General features: G+C 45.6%; 1 protein-coding gene across 3 annotated transcripts in view; it reads right to left on the bottom strand.

The window, feature by feature from the left end:
* LOC147710211 (E3 ubiquitin-protein ligase TRIM39-like) overlaps positions 1–19790 on the bottom strand; it is a 186286-nt gene extending 166496 nt beyond the window's left edge. For all 3 annotated transcript variants that reach the window (XM_086920896.1, XM_086920895.1, XM_086920894.1), the window contains exon 1: positions 19360–19790. In XM_086920896.1, the coding sequence (XP_086777022.1) occupies positions 19360–19773 (414 nt within the window). In that variant the 5' untranslated portion in view covers positions 19774–19790. The remainder of the gene's footprint in view (positions 1–19359) is intronic.
* Positions 19791–20386: the final 596 nt, after the last annotated feature.

Below are 20386 nucleotides of genomic sequence, written 5' to 3' on the forward strand. Positions count from 1 at the left end.
TAAACATCACATTATAAACATCACATTGAAAAATCTCATCATCTAGTAGGCGGGTTCATCGTTAAGTTGGTTGCAGAAAAAGTCATAGTACTGCAATATCAGACTAGAATTATGTAGCGAGGGCGTTGGGTACAGATCATAGATACTTATAGTCATTTGGAATAGGAACTGGTAAGTTATCATATAAGTAAGTCCTTTTTGTACTCGGCGGGAGCATAGTCAGTCCAATGGTGGTTGGGAGAGAAATGAGATATAATAAAAATAAAAATCAGAGTTCTCAGTGTCTTTGTCGTCTTCTGTTGGCACTGTTAAGCACCTGGATTACAATTCGTTCTGTCAACAGGAATGTTCATGTGGATTGAGTCGTTGGAGGTCTGCGGGCAGGGGTACATTTTGTTTTGTTTCGCCAGACCTCATAGGAGAAATGCGTTACGGTTTTGGAGCAGGTGCATTTTCTTCCGTAACCCAGAGCATAGTTATTAGGAGGCAGAAAAAGGATTGTGATGAAAAGTGCAATTGTCTTTGAGTTGTGGGGTCTGTTTGTTTCTTGAGTCTCTGTGGTGGGTATTTCCTGTTGCTTCCATCATCATCGAGGCGTTCAGCAGCGGGTAGAACCACATACTTCGTTCATCTTCTCTTTAGGGGCGACCCTTGGTGGAGTTCTAGGTCACCGTTCTGAGATTTACATAGTTCGTGGTCTACTTAGTCGGAGCTCCCTCCCTTTTGACGCAGAGAATACCCTTCTCTGGATAGCTCAGTAGGATTTGGAGGAACTTGGAAGTTCAGGTGGAAAGGTGTGTGTGTGAACAGTCCTTATGGTAGGTCGGAGGAGGAGGGGATGGAGCAGGGCCAAGTCGGGAACAGATCAGGGGGACGGAGAATTTGAGACAGGCGGGTCCATAACCAGGTACAGAGAGCGGGGACTTTTTGGCACACGTCGATCATAGAGCAGGGGCTTCAGGTCAGCCCTTTCCTTAGCTTTGTCTGAAACAGTGCCTCATCCTGCGACTCCTTACTGCTGTGGTCTCGCCTTGGCCTCCGTCGCTGAGGTTCCACGATCCGCAGTCAGGCCGCGTGCTCCCACATCCGGTCTCTTTCTCCTCCGACAGTGGTACCCTTAAATGAGTTCGAAAAGACAGTCTTTAGAGATTTTGCAGAAGAAGGTAATTACATAAACCTATTTCTCTCCCAACACCAAGCAACTGGGGTAAACATCCGCTACATTGAGATTTGCAGCCAACGTATAAACAATTGATGATGGGTTTGCTGGATTTCCTACAACTTCCCTTTGTGGCTAATTCTTTGGCGTTTTGTTGGTTATTACATTCATTTGTCGTGGTACGAGGTCTGGTACCCATTCATTGCATTCGTCTATTACAGTAGATGTCAGTTCTTCTGGTAGAGACCCATTTCCCTAGTACGAGTCTTGCAAGGCTAGGCCGGTCTTCAGGGCTTTGTATCTTACGGAAAAATGCAACGTGCTATTCACCATAGTCTGATAGGCATCCTTCTGAGGGATGAACATAGGCTAAACGACTCTCCATTACATCAATGCGTCCTATCTTTTAGCTAAACATCCTATTTTCAACAGGGTTTACTGCAACAAGTTCTTTCAGTTTTCGATCTAATTTTAACTTTGCACACATCTTTCTAACTTCCTATATAGTTTCTCGCAACCTGGCTACTACAAAAACTCGGGGGGGTTTGTGATAATTATTAAACTTATCCTTGGGGTGGGTGGGATCTTATGGAAAACAACTAGGAACACAGCGAATTGGAGCAAGGGGCGTTTTTCAGAGTCTCGTTCAGGGCAGCTGATACCAAACTGGGGGCATTTTGGGAAGACGGGGGTGTCTCGATCATTTCTTACTGCTTGGGGTATGGAGACAATTTGGAATGGGGAAGGTCGCATTACCACAGACATTTTTTATCATAGAAGCCACTGACAAATAGTTCCCTGACTGTGGGTCAAATTTAGGGAACCTTAGTCGTCTTACCTGTCCCTTTCCTTTTGGCCAATTTAATTTTCATCCATATTTAGCAGAAAAGGAGAGGTAGTAACGTGGTATCGATACAATTTTATTTAGGACGAATTTGTGCAAATACTTGTGGTATTTGGGGCCAATCAGGAGGTGCACCAGGTTCGCCAATTAGGTGCCAGTCGCTAGGAAGAGGGAAAGTGTGGAGGGGTGAAAGAGAGAGAGAGAGAGAGAGAGAGAGAGAGAGAGAGAGAGAGAGAGAGAGAGAGTAACAATAGGCCAAATAGTACACGTGTGACATGGAGAATGACCGTGTATTGTTTGGGCTATTCAGTGCGTTACCCAACGTTAGACGTTTCGGGTCTGTGTTAGGACGTAGAAAGCATGCAGTTTTGGGACGGAAGAGCATTAGGTCAGGTACAAAAAGGTCGCGCATTGAGTAGGGCGTCTTGTTGTGTCGTCTTGCAGCGTTAGTCCGTATTCATGCATCGGGCGTGACGTGGCTCCAGATCCTTTACGATACCCTAATCGGGACTCCAATGTAACCTGCAGAGGGAAAAAGGAGGAAAAGGGAGGGGGAACAACATTCGAGCACATCAAATGTACGGGCACGAAAGTCCTTTACTTACCACATACTCGTACTTATCTCCTCGGGATATAATCCCTAGGGTCTTGGTTTCTGAAGTCAAGGGGGCGGGCAGTGTGATAGGTGGTTCATGGGGGGGGTTCGAGGGTGGCATTATGGATCGTGTGTAGGGAAACGCTAAAAAGAGGAATCAGAGGTGCCTAGCGCGAGGTACCTGGTTTTGTAGATGTATCTGGCCATCGGGATCCTTAAATCATTCCCAAAGCTGTGATGTTCTAAGGCATATCAGTTCTTCGGTCAACCCTGTCCCTTAGTACCTTCGACCACCATACCTTTATAACATTCTATCAATCACACCGCTTTACTTTACCCATTCTCAGAAGTCGAGGTCCTTCTTCATACGTTAGTTCCTGAGCTTAGTCGCATATTTTGGAGGCAGCGTATCATACCTTTGATTCGATCATCAATCCAGGGCCGAACAACCATTTTTCAGATAACCTTAAAAAAGAGCAGAACGGTTGCGCACAGAGAAAGCCCTCCCACCAATTCCCACATTTACAAAAGTATGTGATGCCTATTCATAGTTTGGAAAACCTTTATTTGCATAATCGTTCAGTACGTAAAAATGTGAGAGTGCAATCATATTTTGGCCGGACATGTCGACGATGGAAGCACATACAGTAGGGGGGTTATTTTGCGGCACAAGAACATGTTAAAAAGGCCTAATTAATTATTTGCAAGTAACTAAAAACGTTTCATTGCGTGATGAGGGATCAGGGGCATTTCAGTTCATAAATGGAAACACAGTCAAGCTCATTGTAATCACATTTCCTAGATGTATACCGTGGGTGTGCATCATAAGCGACGTTATGTACCAGTTACAATAAATATCAAAATAAATCGTTCATTGAAATCAACATTTTTACGGGACCCCTTTCAAATGTTCGTCAAGCGAACCCTCCTCCCTTTTTCATCAAGTGCGCAAAGGTTCGTATATAAATCTTAGTACGTCTAGTTTCAATAGCTAAGGAACACCACGAGGCATCCGTTAGTTCCTATTGATACCGGCGCCATTTTGGGCGAGGCCGGTTTAGTCCGGAAGTAGCATCAGGGGAAAAAATGTCTCCGACGATTGGCGGTTGGACCAGGGTCCCTTTCGGCAGTTCAAAAAAACCTGTGCTAACAGAGGGGCTGGTGGTGTGGACCGTCAATCAAGAGAGGGAGGGAGGTAGAGTCTTTCTTACCGGGTCATGTTGATGTTCAGCCGGAACTTACTCGAGTTCGTTAGCCCATAATGTTCCTGGGTGGTTCAGACGGAAGCTGATGCAGACACGAGAGCACCGCCATCTTGTTGCTGTGCCGTGGTTATTTCATTAGTGATCAATGCAGCTGTTCCCCACCGGAAGCCTGAAGGGGCTGAGGGCTCTTGGGACTTTGGTAGAATCTTCAAAGTCGAGGGGATGTTTGTCGATGGTGGGGGCTTGCGCCCAGGTGGGCAAGTGCCCGAGTTGCAATTTCGGACAAAGTTACTCCAGCGGCCTAGACCCGCCTTCCGAGGGCCCAGACGCCATTTTGAGACCCTGCGGCAGCCGCCCTCCGTCGTATCTTTCAGGAGTGGAAGAAACTTCTTGTGGTGACAAAGACAGAACATCATGCTGTTGGAGCAGGACATTTTGGTTCGGGGCGCCAGGGTGCAGCAGTGGAGCCTTCATCTGGGGAGGTGAGGGAGGCTCGTCCGTGCCGCCTCCCTCTCCCGGCGCATCCCACGCCGTCCCTTTGAATCAGGGGTGCACATGATGACCACCCTACACCCCTGATTCCGACTCTTGGGGGACCATTGTACGTCCGGTGCTGCGCAAGTATGCCCGTCGGACATTGTATGTCCTGTGCTGCGGAAATATATGTGCGTCGGACATTGTAAGTTCTGTGCTGCGCAGGTATATGGCCGTCGCCCGGCTGGAGGACATCGGCGCCGGGCCAGGGCTGGGAAACCTCCTACCTACGGAGGCGGGAGAGGCTCGTCCGCGTCGCCTCTCCCTCCCTGCCCACCCTGCATCAGTTCGATGGAGGAATTCGTGATGGCCGGACCAGGAGATACGAGGGAGGGGGTCATTTGCATCCGCCCCCTCCCTACTCGTGGCCCGGGGGGCGCCATCCCTGGAAGGGTAGTATGGGAAGACCATTTCATTGCCTGCTTTGAGGAGCCTCCTGCACCTTCTCGTCGGCGATCTCTTTTGGTCTATGGCTGTCGGCAGGCCCCGCCCCACACGTGCTATGTGTTTCGGGTGGGCGGGACCATCGAACTGTTACATTTTGAGGACTTCCGGAGTGAGCGTAATATGTTTTGTATTTCTTCTATTAGTACAGTTTGTTTTAGAGAGTGTTTTACTAGTTATTCTATTTACCGTTGGTTGTGTGTTATCTTTACTGTAATTAAATCCTAAATTGTATAACAGATGCTTGGCTTCCTTGAGTCCTTTTCTTTCTAACGGGGGTTGTTTACACTGGCCTGTAATTGTGTTTGTTTTTCAGAGTGGGGGAGCAACAGAGAGCAATCAGTCCCAGAACTCTAACATGTCGTTAAAATTGGTCTGACGAAATCTGTGCCATCGAGCATAATCAAACGGGGTGGTCCTATCCGTTCTGTCTGCACTAGTCTGATTGGTTTTTATCTCGCGCCTTTTCCCTTTCTGTCGGCCTGTTCTTTCTGTCGACCCTCCGTTCTTACCTATGCTCTGTAGAGTCGGGCATTGGGCTTTCCAGTGCTCGAGACATCTACAGAAAGCACATTGGTTTTGTTTTAAATCTGTTCGTCCTGTGCATAGTGTCGGGGGATTACTTTCGGGTCGTTGTGTCCCGGGGTTGTCCTGTCGGCACATCCCTTTACACCGTTCCCTTTTCATGTCTACTCCTCGGAACTGTGCCATCGCTGGCCCTTCCCTTTGCCTACTAGACGTTTGGAGGGTTGTCCGTCGTGTCTCTTCACCCTTTCTGACTTCATCGCTTTCCTTTCGTCGTGTGGCTTCTTTGCGCCACATACCGAGACTATCGAGCATAATAGGTGTTGTTTCATTCCTACGAAGGGTTATTTCTACCGTTTCTATTTTGTCAAGATCGAAGGATCCTATCAGTGGCCACTGACTTTCTCGATCCTTTTTCGTATATTTATGCCACAGCTCGCTATAGGCTATAGCGATCAATCCATGCTTCATGAACATGTCCTTATTAGGGGTGCCTTCCAGCGGAGCCGGATGGTTCATCTCTAATAAGCGGTCCGGGCTAAACAGGCTACTAACCAGTGGGGAGAAGACAGGCATGACGGATCACAATGGGGATAATAGTCAGCACTACCTATCTTATCACTGCGTGCAAAGACTAGACAGAATATTTCTATTCTACGTTGTTTGCAGGCAGTGAATACCTCATGAACCAATCTTGAGCAATCAATGTTAGGTCAAAAATAAAAAATCAATATGGTCAATGGGGAGAATAAGTAGGCTCGCAAAGGTCCGCGTCACCTACCCTTTCACTATCTGCAAAGAGGGGACCTATTCTTCCCTGTTTGCAGACAGAGAATCTCCAGAAAACAATCTATAACAGTTAATCAATGGGGGAGGGGCAATTGTTCAGTGGGGGAGAAAGATAGGTCCGACGGATGCGTACCTATCCTTCACTGTTTATAAAGGGAGAGCCTGTTGTTTCTCCGTTTGCAGACAGTGAATCTCCAAATAAATTAACAAAAAGTAATACTAGTATTTTCTCATCAATTATCAATCACTTTCGCAATTCGTCGTGTTTACACGACCTTACCCGGACCGCATGGACAGTTTCTTGTCTTCCGAATCCAGCGCCCGATCGTCCTCTTCTCTTCGTACTCCTTGTGGCACTCCTGATGGTTCCCAGTCAGGACCGTAGACCACTCGAGAGAGGTCTGTTCGAAACCAGTGAAGTTCGGATGATCGGCTGTCAGACGAGGGTCTATCGGACAGGGTACCTTCCGATCGTTGCAGTCGTTCACTCTGTCGTCAGGACCTCTCCCACTGGATCCACGAGTCGCTGATGGGCCCCACGCTTGGGACGCCAATTGTTAAAAAGGGGTTCAAAGACAACCAGTAACCAAAGACCCCTTTATGTTGCCCGGCGGTGTCGCCTCTATGACCCACCAATATTAATCAATGAAGAAGCAGGCGCTGGAGACTGGAAGGCAGGAAACGAGGATTTTATTCTCTCCGGAGGAGAACACATCAATTCAGACAGCAAGTATCGTCACGAGGTGCTCTAACCACATCTCTGAGGCCTGGCCTCTTATACTAGGGTTTATGATCTTTATTGCACGTAACACATTCTCGCAACACTTTGATATTTGAAAGAACATCCTCGGAATCTCCCCTTCAGGCCCGTTCCCACATACATTTACAGTTGAATTCCCCACCCCGGTCACAACAGGTGATGATTGTCGCGCAGCAGGGCATTCCGCCGATTCACGGAATGCGTGGGGTTGATCGGATCTCATAGGGTGGGGGCTTTGATCAGCTCGAGGGTCTTTTGATGGGGGGGGAAGCTTCCTACTGTACGGGGTAATAAACAGTATCCGCAGGGCCAGGTGGCGGCCTGGGAACAAGGAAGACAAACGGGGACACAGGGAAAGGGGGTTTGCATCAAAAGGATCTGAGACCATGAAAGGAATGAAGGGAGGTGTCGCGCTGGGAACAGGATGAGATTCTGTGGCGGAGCTGCGCTGAAGAGGGGTTTATGATCCAAGGCATGAGAGAGCGGGGTTTGTCAGCGTGCGGGGGGGGGATGCTTGCGAGGTTAGGAGAGAGAGAGAGAGACGCGCTGGCTATCAGCGAGGGGCAGGGAGGCCATGGTGTTTAAAATGGCTGCTGCTTATGCGCAAGGCATGTGGGAGTGGGAATGACCGGTGCGTGGGGGTCTTTCGTGAGGGTGATTCTGATCGTAACGGCTAAAATATGGCGGATGTGCATGACGAAAAGTGTGGCATCGGAAAAAGGCAAGATGGCGTAGATAATGTTCCCCACACAACAGGAAAATTAACTAGGGTCAGAGGCCAAAATTTAAAGACAAACTGGAATACGTAGCCCCTAAAACTGGCTTATACATACAAAATATACTCCATTGTCTGGTCAAAAAAAGAGCAGAAAAGGAAAGTTCCTACTGTGAATCAAAACATGTGAAATTACAAAAAACATACAAACTTATGTATATGGATTCCCATCATTCACCAAGCCTGGTGATTAGCTTCATCATTTGGGTATCCCTGGATATACACAGTGACAAACCAGCTCTGTGGGTATCAGAGCCAATGAATGTCAGAAAGGTATATAAACCAAGATGAGCAAGATGTATTATGTGGGACCAAAAGATTTTTAAAGTGGTATTTTAAATGCAGTGCAGAGTGATGAAGTGCAAGAAAATAAAATTGGTGCGTGAACAGACCAACAAGATGTATAATGTCAGTCACGATCAAGGGTTAAAAAGCGTGAGTACCAGGACTAGTTTTAATAAATAGCTGTCCTATGTGATAATGGTCAACATGTTTCAGCACTTGACGGCAAGAAATACAGCCATGTGCTTTCGTCAGGACCTTAACAAGACTAAGATGATTTAAACTGCTATTTATAACACTTGGAAAAAGGATATAGTGTGAGTATTACTTCTCACAATACCGATTCCGTCACAATATCTTCAATATTTCTGAAAAGGTAAAATAAAATAAAAATAAAATTGACACACATTTGATTCATAGGAACAATCAAAATACACACTCTCAAAATATGTGGCCATAAAACATTATGCCATCATATGTATGTCCACAGGAGGTACATACCTCATTCTTACCTTAAAGATAAGGAAGATCAAGCCTCACCCCACCTGGCAACAGCTCAGGGTGAAGGAGGCACCGCTCTGAAAAGGAAAATACACCAAGCTAAAATTCATGTGGTGTATCCAACCTTTACATCAAAACCACTGACTAATCCGCGGCATGCAACACAGGAAATATTCGGTACAAATGTATATGGTTTCACGAGCCTGCATATTGTAAAGTAGACCCGGGATTGCTAGTGTACTGCGTCAGCATGTATACAATTAAAATTGGTTAACAACTCCAATAGGGGGGCAGGGATTTTTGTACTTATTAGGGATCATGCCTCCCAAACAAAATGCCACAAACACCTGATCTAAAAGAGAGAGTGTCTTCATTGTTGCCATTTGTTTACCAGATTCGCACTATGACAAGGTAGATAATGTTCACCAAACTGTATTAATTTTCCACAGCGGCCGTGATAAGGGAAAGCAATTAGGGGGGAGTTGGGAGGGAGGCTGATGGCTTTGTGTGAAGCAGGCAGGCGGCTCGGGAAGCAAATGGAGAGCGCGTGCACGGACACACATGCACTCAGCAAAATCCGCCTTTTAGCTTTCTAGTTTGACTCAATAGGTCTCTCTACGAGACCTAAAAAGGATAAAGAAAGTGAGAATGTGAACTCCTACAGACCTATAAGTCTTTTAAATACTGATTATAAAATTTTTACTAAACTTCTCTCCAATAGATTAAATAAAATGGTGGGCTCGCTTATAGGAATGGATCAGAGCGGATTTATAAATGGGGAGACAGCTTCATACTAACACAAATTGTTTATTAGAGGCATTGGATTTTTTTTTATACAAACAAGATTAAGGCCCAGGTCTGGTTTTCAGATGCCGAAAAAGCATTCGACCTGGTCTCTTGGAGTTGTCAGTTTTCTATTTTAGAAAAATACGGCTTTCCAAATGAGTTCATAGTTTTACTCAAGCAGCTTTATAAAAATTCTCAGGCGCAAATTTTAATCAATTCGGTAAATATAGGGACATGTCAAGTGAATAGAGGCACCAGACATGGCTGTCACCTATCCCCAATTTTACTTGCACTATTTATAGAGCCATTAGCAATTGCAATTAGGGAAAAAAGGGCTCATATAGTCCCTGTTCAAGGAATGACAAATATAAAGCTTTATGCCGACGATATTGTTCTTTTTTTAGATTCGAAAAACAGACACCCAAGTGGAAATCATGAAGATATTTTCAGACTGTCAAGCGATAGGAGGGTATAAAATTAATAAAACCGAAACAGAAATCATACTATGCAATTGTTGCACTAATTCCCTATTACCAGAATTTAGACAGGCATACAATATACGCCAAAAGAGATATCTGGGGATCTATGTGACAGAGAGAGTGGAAGACTTATTCCACTTAAACTATACACCGCTGCTGAAAAAGGTGAAATCCCAGCTAGCACGATGGAACAAGCGCCCACTTTCAATAATAGGTCGAGTTGCGCTAATTCTTCCACTATTTAATTTTCTTTTTAACGAAGCTCCTTGCGCATTACAGACTTCCTATTTTAAAGAGATAGACAGTATGTTCTCTTCCTTGTTATGGTCAAATAAAATACCAAGACGTGCACTCAGCACTTTAAGTTATCCTGTTGCAGAGGGAGGAATCTCTCTTCCAAACATTAGAAATTATTATTATGCGACATTTCCACATTTTAGTTTTAGATTTTTCTATTTAGATCCTCAAGAGGCAGATCATTTTTTAATGAAAAAAATGTTAAGGGAATATAATATTGTTGACCCTATTACTAAGTACCCCAAGAAAGTACGTTATAAGACCATTCAATGGATATTTAGGCAAAAATCTCAACTCCTAGCATACTACTGCATTGTAAGAGTTAATAACTCGACGAGGCTTTCCAATATATACACGGGGGAGAGATGCATGCTAGAGACCAGCATTTTAAGGCTGAGGGAAGAAAATGGGTATGTTCAAATCCAGGACTTTCTCAGAGGTAGCTGCTGGAAATCATGGTTAGAGATCGAAACGGGGCTCCAGCACTTTAATACAATCTTAAAATGGTCTTTCATTAGAATAAAACCTATATTGGAGAAATTAGATAAGGAGAATCTAACCTACAAAACTAGCATAAGTGATGCTCTGAATTCCCCGACACAAAGGAAGATCAGCACCTGGGTTAAGATCTTTGAGGAGAACAAGTCTGTTTCACTATATGAAAAAGCTAGGGACAGATGGAAGAAAAGTGAGGATATGCAGGTTTCTAAATCAACCTGGAATAGAATTAATAAGTTTAATGCGGTGATATTTAGAGGTGCGCATTTGAAACACATGCAATATTACTCAAAACGGTTGATCTATAGGACACCTTGTTTCCATAAGATATACCCACAAATTGAAAATAAGTGCTTCCGCTGCGCAAAAGAGGGTGGAGGCACTTGGATGCATATTATTTGGGAGTGTTCTAAAATTCGTAGTTTATGGGAGGAAATTGTGATACATCTCAGATCCATATTGGACCCTGCTATATTAATTGGTGAATCTATTGCAGTTTTGGGTTGCTCGCCTGCTATCTCTACACATGAAGAACATCTTTTCATTGCAGCATTAATAGCCAGATCTTTAATTTGACAGCTTTGGAGAACGGAAAAGGTACCTACCTTCCATGCATGGAGAGCAAAATTATGTAAAATCCAAGAATTAGAAAAAAAACACGCAATAAGATCAGGTGCAATAAGAAAGTACGGGAAATATTGGAGTTTATTTGAGATATAGGGTAGCAATCCGGATCTATAGATAACCCAATATTATGAAGGGGAAGATAAGGAGGAACTATGTGGAAACCGGATTGTTTATAATAGAAAGGTTTTTTTTGGCTTACTTGTTTACACGCACTTCGCGCTTTTTTCTATCACAACTCTCAACCAATTGATATAACCCTAATGAATTTAGGGTTTATTTGTCAGGTAGAGAAATTGTAGATGTATTCTGATTTAACTGTTGGTTGCATAAAAGTTGTGCTCTTTCAACATATTTTCGATCTATGCTACATCTGGTATAGAGCGATAGAGCAGAGGGGGATTTATTTTTGTGATACTGTCTACTCTTTTGAGATGATCTTTTTAGCGCCTCACATGAATGTACTAATTCTACTGTTGAATATTGTGGAACGTATATTTATATTTGATAATCAAAGAGCACTCCTGACCGCTTTCGAAGCGGCAACCCAGCAGGCGCAGACCTCTTCTCAGTTAAATCGATTAGGCTCAAAAGTAAAACGCCATCACACCATCAAATAAAGGCAGTGGAAATTTAATGCAAAAGTGCAGAGCAAGTGCTCTCCTCGACGCGTTTCGCTCTGCAGGCGGAGCTTGGTCACATGACGCGCCCAAAGTAGGTGTAACAATAAATAGTGCACAGAAAGCTCTATCACCCATAGAAACAGGATTAAAAGCATAACACAATCGATAGGCATAACATCAATTCATGAATTCAATGTCACTTTCTGTTAGTGTATCGTAAAAAACACTTGCACAACAGAACAAATTAAAGCATAGTGCTTAAGTCCATACAATGAAACAATCATCATTGTGAAAAAAATGTGTTTAGTGAAAGCAAGGTAGAAAGGACACACCACATATTTGATAATATATACCATTTTGTATCTTAAATCTGGAAGGAATTATTGTTGAATATCCTACAACATATATTTAAAAATGATAATATTTAGCCTTCTGCACTTTAAGATGATCTACTGTTTTTGTAATACTTTAGAACATGTATTTACACACGACTGTATTGTATGTTTAGAATTCCTATGAACTCTCAATAAAAATTAAAAAAAATCTCAATAAAGAAAAGTTTTTTTTTAAATGCTGTTTGGCATAGCCCAGCAGCTCTGGTCGGCAGACTGGTGCCCTGCAGAACCTGGCGCCAAATCCATACCCAAACTGACAGGTAAGAGCCTCGGTGTCCGTTTAGACCAGCCTCTCACTATGAAAGAGCAGGTTCTGGCCACTGTCGGTGCATGCTTCCCTATGATGCGCCTGCTGAGGACGGCCCTATCTTTTCTTCCTCTTTCAGCCAGGAAAACACTGGTACAGGCACTCATTACAAGCGGATTAGATTACAGCAACACCCTACTGGCTTCTGTTAACAAGACTTTACTTTCGAAACTTCAAGTTGTACAAAAAGCACAACGGCCTATCTCATTTGTAACCTTCCCTCCGGACCACTTCTGAAATCTCTGCAGTGGCTGCCTGTCAGAACAAGCATTTACAATGCAATTGGTCTCGCAGCATTAAAGTTTGAGTTACTGGCATTGTAAATGACAATGCTTTGCATTCTCATGTATGCTCCATGTAAATATATATTTTTTTATACACAATAAAAAATTACAGAAATAAAAAAAAAAAATAAAAAAAAAAAAAATAAAATAAATAAATAAAAAAATAAATAATAATTAATTTGCAATTGGTATATAAACATTGTTTGTGAATGGTTAGCTGTTGCTTATGCTAAACAAAGTTGGCAGTAATATAAAGTGCTAGTCTTGCTGGTTATAAGCATGCTGATTTAAAGCGCTCTGAAACCTGCGGGTAAAGTTTGCGCTATATAAAAGTGAAAACGAATAAATACATTTTAAAAAAGCCTACCTGTACCACGTCCGTTCTTATTCTGCAATGCCACATATCTTTGGGTCCCTGTACTTATTAACTGCACCCCGCTGTGGGAACCTCCATGGCAGGAACAATGTGCTGCGGGGCAGACACGGGCAATGTAGCCACTGTCCTGTGGCTGCACCGCAGGTTAACAGTGTAGGGACAGGAAGGCAGGCAGTTGGTAGTGATGTGCCATAGCAGTGTAGTTCTCTGTGTCCGCTGGGGATGGGGGTTGCTATTGGCTGACAAGAAGTGGTGAGGAGGTGCCGGTTCGGTGTACCTGCTTCCTGATCTTGGCCGGGCAACAGGTAAAACAAGAAGGTTTAGTGCTTTCCGTGGAGCCAACAATAGATATAGCCATCTGTTTCATATCTTAACTTAAATGTAAGGTATTTTGTTTTGTGATTTTCACAAAAGACCAGAACTGGGCATGAAGTTAGTGTTCCTGTTGGTGTATTGTAGAGTTCAGAGCTCTTGCCCCCCACACTACCTCTCTGAGGAGCCTTGGACTGCTCAACCTCACTATCCTGAGAAACACACACAAAAAAGGTTGGCCAAGATTTCAGAGCTGTAGTGGGCCAGACACCATTGACAAAATATCGAAATTGCCCGGTGACCCCGAAGAGAGTCTGACACCACTTGTCTATGTTCTCTCATCTTCCAGGATACCACGTATCAGGCATGTCTCCCTGATTGATTTGGTTGTATTCCAAAAGGTGTTCCATCAAACTGCATATGGTCCAGCCATCAATTCCACCCTCTGGTGTAAGATTAACTCCCTTGCCAATGCCAGAATTCTGATCTTCTGTTTCCTGCTGTTAGAGCTTCCTGGGCTTACATTTTTGGAGCATTACTTTATTTGCTCTTTTCTGTGCTTGGCGGTTTCAATGTTGGGAGGCTGATTCACAATAATACAGTGAAATAGCTCGTCTTCTTCGCCACTGCTCTTTCAAAATACAACGAGGCACTCAATTCAGAACTGTTTCAGAGTTTCTCCTTGTACATCGGGTGGGATCACCCATGTATCGCCCCTCTGTTTGGATAACAACTAGGTGTGCTGCCCCAATCAGTTGTCAGTGGAACGTCTTCTTTATTCAAGAAAGTGATTTCTGGTTCACTTCTATTTCATAAAACCTTACCTGACAGGCTGCGCAGTATCACCAAAAATCTCCACCTTCTTTTTTCAAGAGAATGTATTGAAATGTACAATGTAGAGTCCAAATCATTCCCCTCCTTAGTTTGTCGTGCCAGAAATTACAGGTGCTTTCCTTGTGCTGTGTGACTTATGGAGCAATTTACTGTATGCAGTGAACCCTAGCATTCGTTTAACGCTGGTGACTCAATCTGGGCCTCAGCAATGTCCCGGTGTGGCCTTCAGCAGAATTCCAGTGTGGCCCACTGCTTTCCCTTAGAGTCTAACAGCCATCTGGGCACGGGAGCATGGTTTCACTTACTGCTCTTACCAAGCTGTGCAACCTCCCCACTATGCCGGTCACCTGAGGCTTTGCTGCCAGCTGCAGGCTTCCTCTCTATGCAAACTTCAGCCATCATTCCTCCGCCTCAGTCGTGCAGAGGCATCAGCAGTGCTGAAACTGTTGCCTCTTCTTTAAAAGTGGGTGGCAGAAGCAGAGCTCCGATCCACGCATCCTCCACCAGAGCGGTCACTCCTCAATCAATCCAGACCGGAGGAAGCGGGTGTAGAGGTTAAATCACTGGACTTGAAAACCAGAGACCCGGCTTGTGTTCCCTGCTCCTTCATTTAATCAAGAACCATGCAACTCTGCGCAAAGGCCTTTCTCTCCTTGTGTCATAAGTATTGCAGTATAAAACATAAATGTGTAAAATCCAACGAATATGTATACTACAAAGAGGACATGTTTCACTATCCTATTTACCACCGTTTTGACCCTGGTTACAGTAATTCAGCCTCAACTGGGTCAAGCACATTATGATGATCAATATAAGACTCTCACGTTAGAGATGCTCCTGTAGCAACAAAATGCCTGCTGTAAGCGCTCTGCATTTCTTTGAGAAAAGTCTACACTACGTCTAATACTAATGACAGGTACAAATGCAAGCAGTACTTCATAAACCCTCTGCAAGACAATCTGTACTGTTTTTTCCACTACAGTGTTTTGTTGTCCCCCCTCCCCCTCCCCACCCGCACAAACAAGCGCGCGCCGGTCCACCTCTGGGCAGTACACGGAGTCCGGCTGCAAGAGACCCCCTCCCCCACCTGGCGCGCGCTTCAGTGCGTCTCGCATGCACCTTCCCATCCAGTATTGCTTCTCTCGCGCGGCCTTGAAGCTCATGGTGCCAGTATCGCCCCCGTGATGCCCCTCACCTGGGTAGGAAATGCCAGTGTGACCAGCAGTCTCCACGGAAGAAGCCGGACTAACGCTGGTGGGGCGCCGGGACCTAGGCGATGTGGCTGGTGGGTCGGAATCCGATGCCCCACCTGGGCCGGGAGGAGTGGCGCCGATGCGGTGAGTGGGGCTTAGTTGGAGGGGAGCAGCGGGGGGGTGTCTCTGTGCGCTTGTGTGTGTGCAGCGGTGGGGGGAGGTGGGGTGGGTGGTGTGTGTGTCTTTGTATGCGTGCGTGCATGTGCGCTCGTGTGTGTGTCTCTGTGTGTGCGCAATGGTGTGCGAAAGCAGGGGGAGGTGTGGCTGTGTGTGTTGGAGCTTCCCAGGAGACAGGAGATGTGCACACCCGCACGCGGCCCGCTCCGATCCGATTCTTGAAGATGCGCTTGGCCATCTCTTGTCTCCTGGGAAGCTGAGCCAGTGACTATAGGTCTCTGGCAAGACAGCGATTTCGCACTGTAATCGCCACGAGACCTAACGAGACAGCGCTTTCGCGCTGTAATCACCACGAGACCTAAAAAGAATTGTTTCAAAACCTGCTGCCTCACTCACAAGTCCCTAACAGGCAAAGGGCCCAAGTACCTTACCCAGAAGCCTATGGTCCAGTTAGGAGAGTATGATACAGAGACAAAGCCTTGCTCACTGCTCTACGTATCAGAAAGACTAGAGAGGGAGGCAGGTCTTTTTCCTCTCTGGTTCCCTTGTACTGGAATAAACTGCCTTTTGGATATGACCTGACCTCTGCAAATTTAGAACATGTGTCGAAATACCCCTCCTGGGTGATTTGTGCACCATAACATAACATAAAACACATAACACACAACACAACAGTAACGCGACTAAGGCCATCACTTCAAATGTTTACATCAAACCTACAGCACCCAACATAAACAAGCCAAATATAGTGCAGCGGCTGCAACCAACTGCTAATGCTGCTTTGCACCAAATGCAGATTTCCTCCACCTTGCCTGGCACTCTTTCCAAATAGCTAGATACTGGGAGCAGATCTTTGAACGTGTGTCTGCAATGATAGACATACATGTAAGCCCAGCCCCTGGAAGTGCCCTTTTAGGATGCACCAGGCGACTACCACAGGAGATCCGTCTCGCTGGCAGTGTTAATGGCGAAACCTAGTGCACTTCCCCGGGACCTGTGAACCCGCTACAGCTACATGAGTTACATCATTGCCTGGAGCAAGATGGGAGGCGGATGGAGATGAGCCCCGCCGCATCAGGACCAAGACCCCATGGCTCATAGACTGAGGTGTCTGATGGAGCTGAGACCCCGGCGCGTCAGGACCAAGACCCCATGGCTCATAGACTGAGGTGTCTGATGGAGCTGAGCCACCCCCCCCCGCGTCAGGACCAAGACCCCATGGCTCATAGACGGAGGTGTCTGATGGAGCTGAGCCCCCGCCGCGTCAGGACCAAGACCCCATGTCTCATAGACTGGGGTGTCTGATGGAGCTGAGCCCCCGCCGAGTCAGGACCAAGACCCCGCGGCTGATAGACTGGGGTGTCTGATGGCCGCTGCCACGGGCAGGATCTGCTTTGAGCGGGAACTGGTCAAGCGCTATAACTGAGCCAGGCGGAGGCAAACTGGACCTATGACTGGAGGGGGAACAATGAAAGGCTCCCCTACCGGGATGCCTCAGAGATGGGCGACTAGTGGGGGTTGATGCAGTAACCTATATCACATTGTCTAGTATGTTGTTGTATTGATGAAAGCTTTAGTATACATACATCTTTAAAAAACTAAATCTAATCAAACAAGTGTAATGACCTTGTTTGCTGCCCACAGCAATAATAAACAAAGAATAGTTTGGGCCTCTAAGCATGAAGAAGGGTGCACTATCAGTGACAATCTTAATTAGAACAGTTCATACTGTGTTTTATCATAAGATCATACTCGGTTGATGCTCATCAATGCACACTGTGCAGTTACACACACTTCAGACATCACTGATGTATTCACCCAACATAACCTAGGTTCACTCTCCATCACTTGAGCCTGGTTCACTCCCTCCTCCAAAGAACACAAACGGGAACTCATTCTACCAGCATCTCCTTATCTCTGCTACTACAGACCTCGATTGGACTGACCACCTCGCCACCCCCTTCACCATGGAATATTCTACACCTGAGCATCAAGCACAACTGAAAAGAGGAAAAATAGGGAAACAGCCTTTACTATGCAGCCAGATCTACGCACTACCATTACAATGTGGGCAATGCAAGTGGAGAAGCGTGGCTCAGTGGTTAGAGGCGGCAGACCCAGAAGCTGAGATCGGCCGTGGACCAGGGTTCGATTCCCCGCCTCGTCGGGTCTCGGGCTCAAAAATTCCACGGAGTCGACAATTCTCGCTCTGGTGCCTACTCGTCTCACGGGGTCACACTCTGCAACTCTGGGCAATAGCTTGCTTAATCTCCACTACGGCCCCTCGCGGCGGGATGCCTGGCTTTCACCTTGTGGATACCCGGCCGGGATATCTCACAGGGGAATACCAGGACGGGTTCCCTAAGCAAGCGCCTTGAGGCCCCTGGGTTAAAGTGCGCTATATAAATCGAAACACATTTACATTTACAATGCAACCTACGCGTTTTTACCACGCGTTTTATTACTTCAAGTTCCATTACCACGCAAGTCGTTACAACGACTTACATTAGAGAACGTGTTGCTGGATTTTAAATCCAACACTTTCCCTTAGATATATACTATTCCAAAGTCCAGTGCTTCCCTAAGGTAAGTCATTGAAACAACTTGCGTGGGAATGGAACACGTGGTAATAGCAAATTTGTTGTATTGCCCGCATTGTAATGGTATATGTAATTGTGTCATGCATTTGCAAAAATAAACCTTCCATTTCATCAGACATTCATCCCAAAAGAATTCAAGAACTTTCCCAGATTCAGCACAGCACAGATGCCAGAGCTTAACAAAAACAAGCATCTCACAGGAGGAGTTCAAACTTCCGGCTGATCTCATCCTACTAAAAGCACTACCTCTAACCGCAGCTAAAGCCTTTTACTAGAAAACCACCATCAGAGAGGTAACCATCACAAGCAAAGCCCTCTCCAAGGCTATGACGCTTTGAACCAACCCTCTGCCATAACCCACAGTCAGTCAGTACATCAGTAGACAAATGAAATGCCATCGACATCTTCACCGCCACTAGGAGACTCACAAGTTTGATGTGATCCCTGAATACCCACAGACACATCTTGTGCTCTTCTGCAGCCTCTGCTGTGAGGGTCATAGCACACAACATGTGATCCCTGAAAGCTGGCATATGTACCTTGTATTCCTCTGTGGGGCTCACAATATCGTCCCTTGTGAACCCCGAGCACCCACATGCATACTGTGTGCTCCTGGGCACCCTTCTCTATGAGACCTGCAGGGTGAAATTTGAGTCCCTTAACACCCAAACCTCTTAAAGACTTAACTGGTGTCTTCCCTTGTGAACCCTGACACCCACACATATACCTTGTGCTCCTCTGCAGCTTCTTTCTCTGTGGAACACATGTACCTTGTGCAGCCTTCTCACTGGGGCCCTCAGGGTGCACTACGATCCATAAGCATCCACACACAGCTAATGCTCCTCAGCAGCCTCCAATGGAGCCACAGGCTGTCTTGTGTCCCTCAAAATCGACAAAGATGACTTGTTCTGTTCTGGAGCCTCCTCTATGGGACATTAAGGGTGACTTGTGACCTCTGAACACTCACTCACAACGTGTGCTCCTCGGCAGCCCCGGGATGTGGACCACCAAGTGACGTTGTGATCCCTGAATGTTCAGAGATGCACTGTGCTCTTCTCTTGTCGTTCCAGAACACAGACATGCACACCTTGTACTCCTGGGCAGGTTCAACAGTGAAGCACACTGTGTGACTTTATGGTCCCTTAATGCCGACAGACTCACCTTATACTCCTCTGCAGCCTCCTCTATAGGACTTGCTGAGTGCGTTTTATGCTCCTTGGACTCCCGGCACACCAAACATATCATCCTCTGATCCTCTGCACAGAACAGCAGCAGTGTCTGGTTATGTTTCTCACAGAGATTCTCCCCCTGGGGCTTCACTGGGAGCAGATGAAGCTGTTTTAACATTTCCACCATGTTCCCCAGTTGCCTGTTGGGTCGGAGGTCTTTCCCCGAAGATATTTCGCTGCACTGTGGACAGGGGAAGTTTCCATCTCTTCCCTCCCAGCTCTGGGTGATGCAGGAGCGGCAGAAGTTGTGTCCACACTCTATGGACACCGGATCCTTAAAATATTCCAAACAGATGGAACAAGTGGCCTCTTCCTTGAGGCTCCCAAGCTGAGCTGCTGCCGCCATGATTCAGAAATGCAGGAAGTGAAGGTTAGTTTCAGTTTCTCTCTCTGTGAAGTGGGTGTGTCTGTGCGTCTGTCCCTCTCTGCCTGCGCTGGGACTTCCGGGTTCATGTTACACTCACAGAGCAGAGCACTGACTCGTCTGCTGCCTGTGCTTTGATTCGAGGTTTCTCTTCTTCCTTAGCTAAAATATCGGCCATTTAGTTTTGTTGTCATAATCTGTAAGTGAATATAATTTTCTGTAAAATAATTTGCATTATTTTAACACGTCCGTTCTGAGTCTGTTTATTATAATATCATTTAGAAATGTTTTCAAATACCTCGAAAACAATTTTGACGCAATATCTTCCTGCATTGTCTTTTTTTCACTCGGTTTCAAATGCTGTAAAACACAAACTTTTGCTGCTTTTCTCAATATTGCTACTAGCCTTGCTTACAAATACTGACCTGTCCGGTAAAATACTGGCAGGTGACAGACAACCCTACCCGGACTTTGTAAAGGAAAGGATTAGTTGTTGGTGCCTTTACAGTAGTAGTTTTGTGTGCAAGGCAAGGTTGTACTGTTGCCCGTGATTACCTGTTCTCTATGTGAAGGATGCTCGCTGCCATGTGTGCTG

The sequence above is a fragment of the Lissotriton vulgaris genome, chromosome 5 (genome assembly GCF_964263255.1).
Source record: "Lissotriton vulgaris chromosome 5, aLisVul1.2, whole genome shotgun sequence".
Classification (NCBI taxonomy): Eukaryota; Metazoa; Chordata; class Amphibia; order Caudata; family Salamandridae; genus Lissotriton; species Lissotriton vulgaris.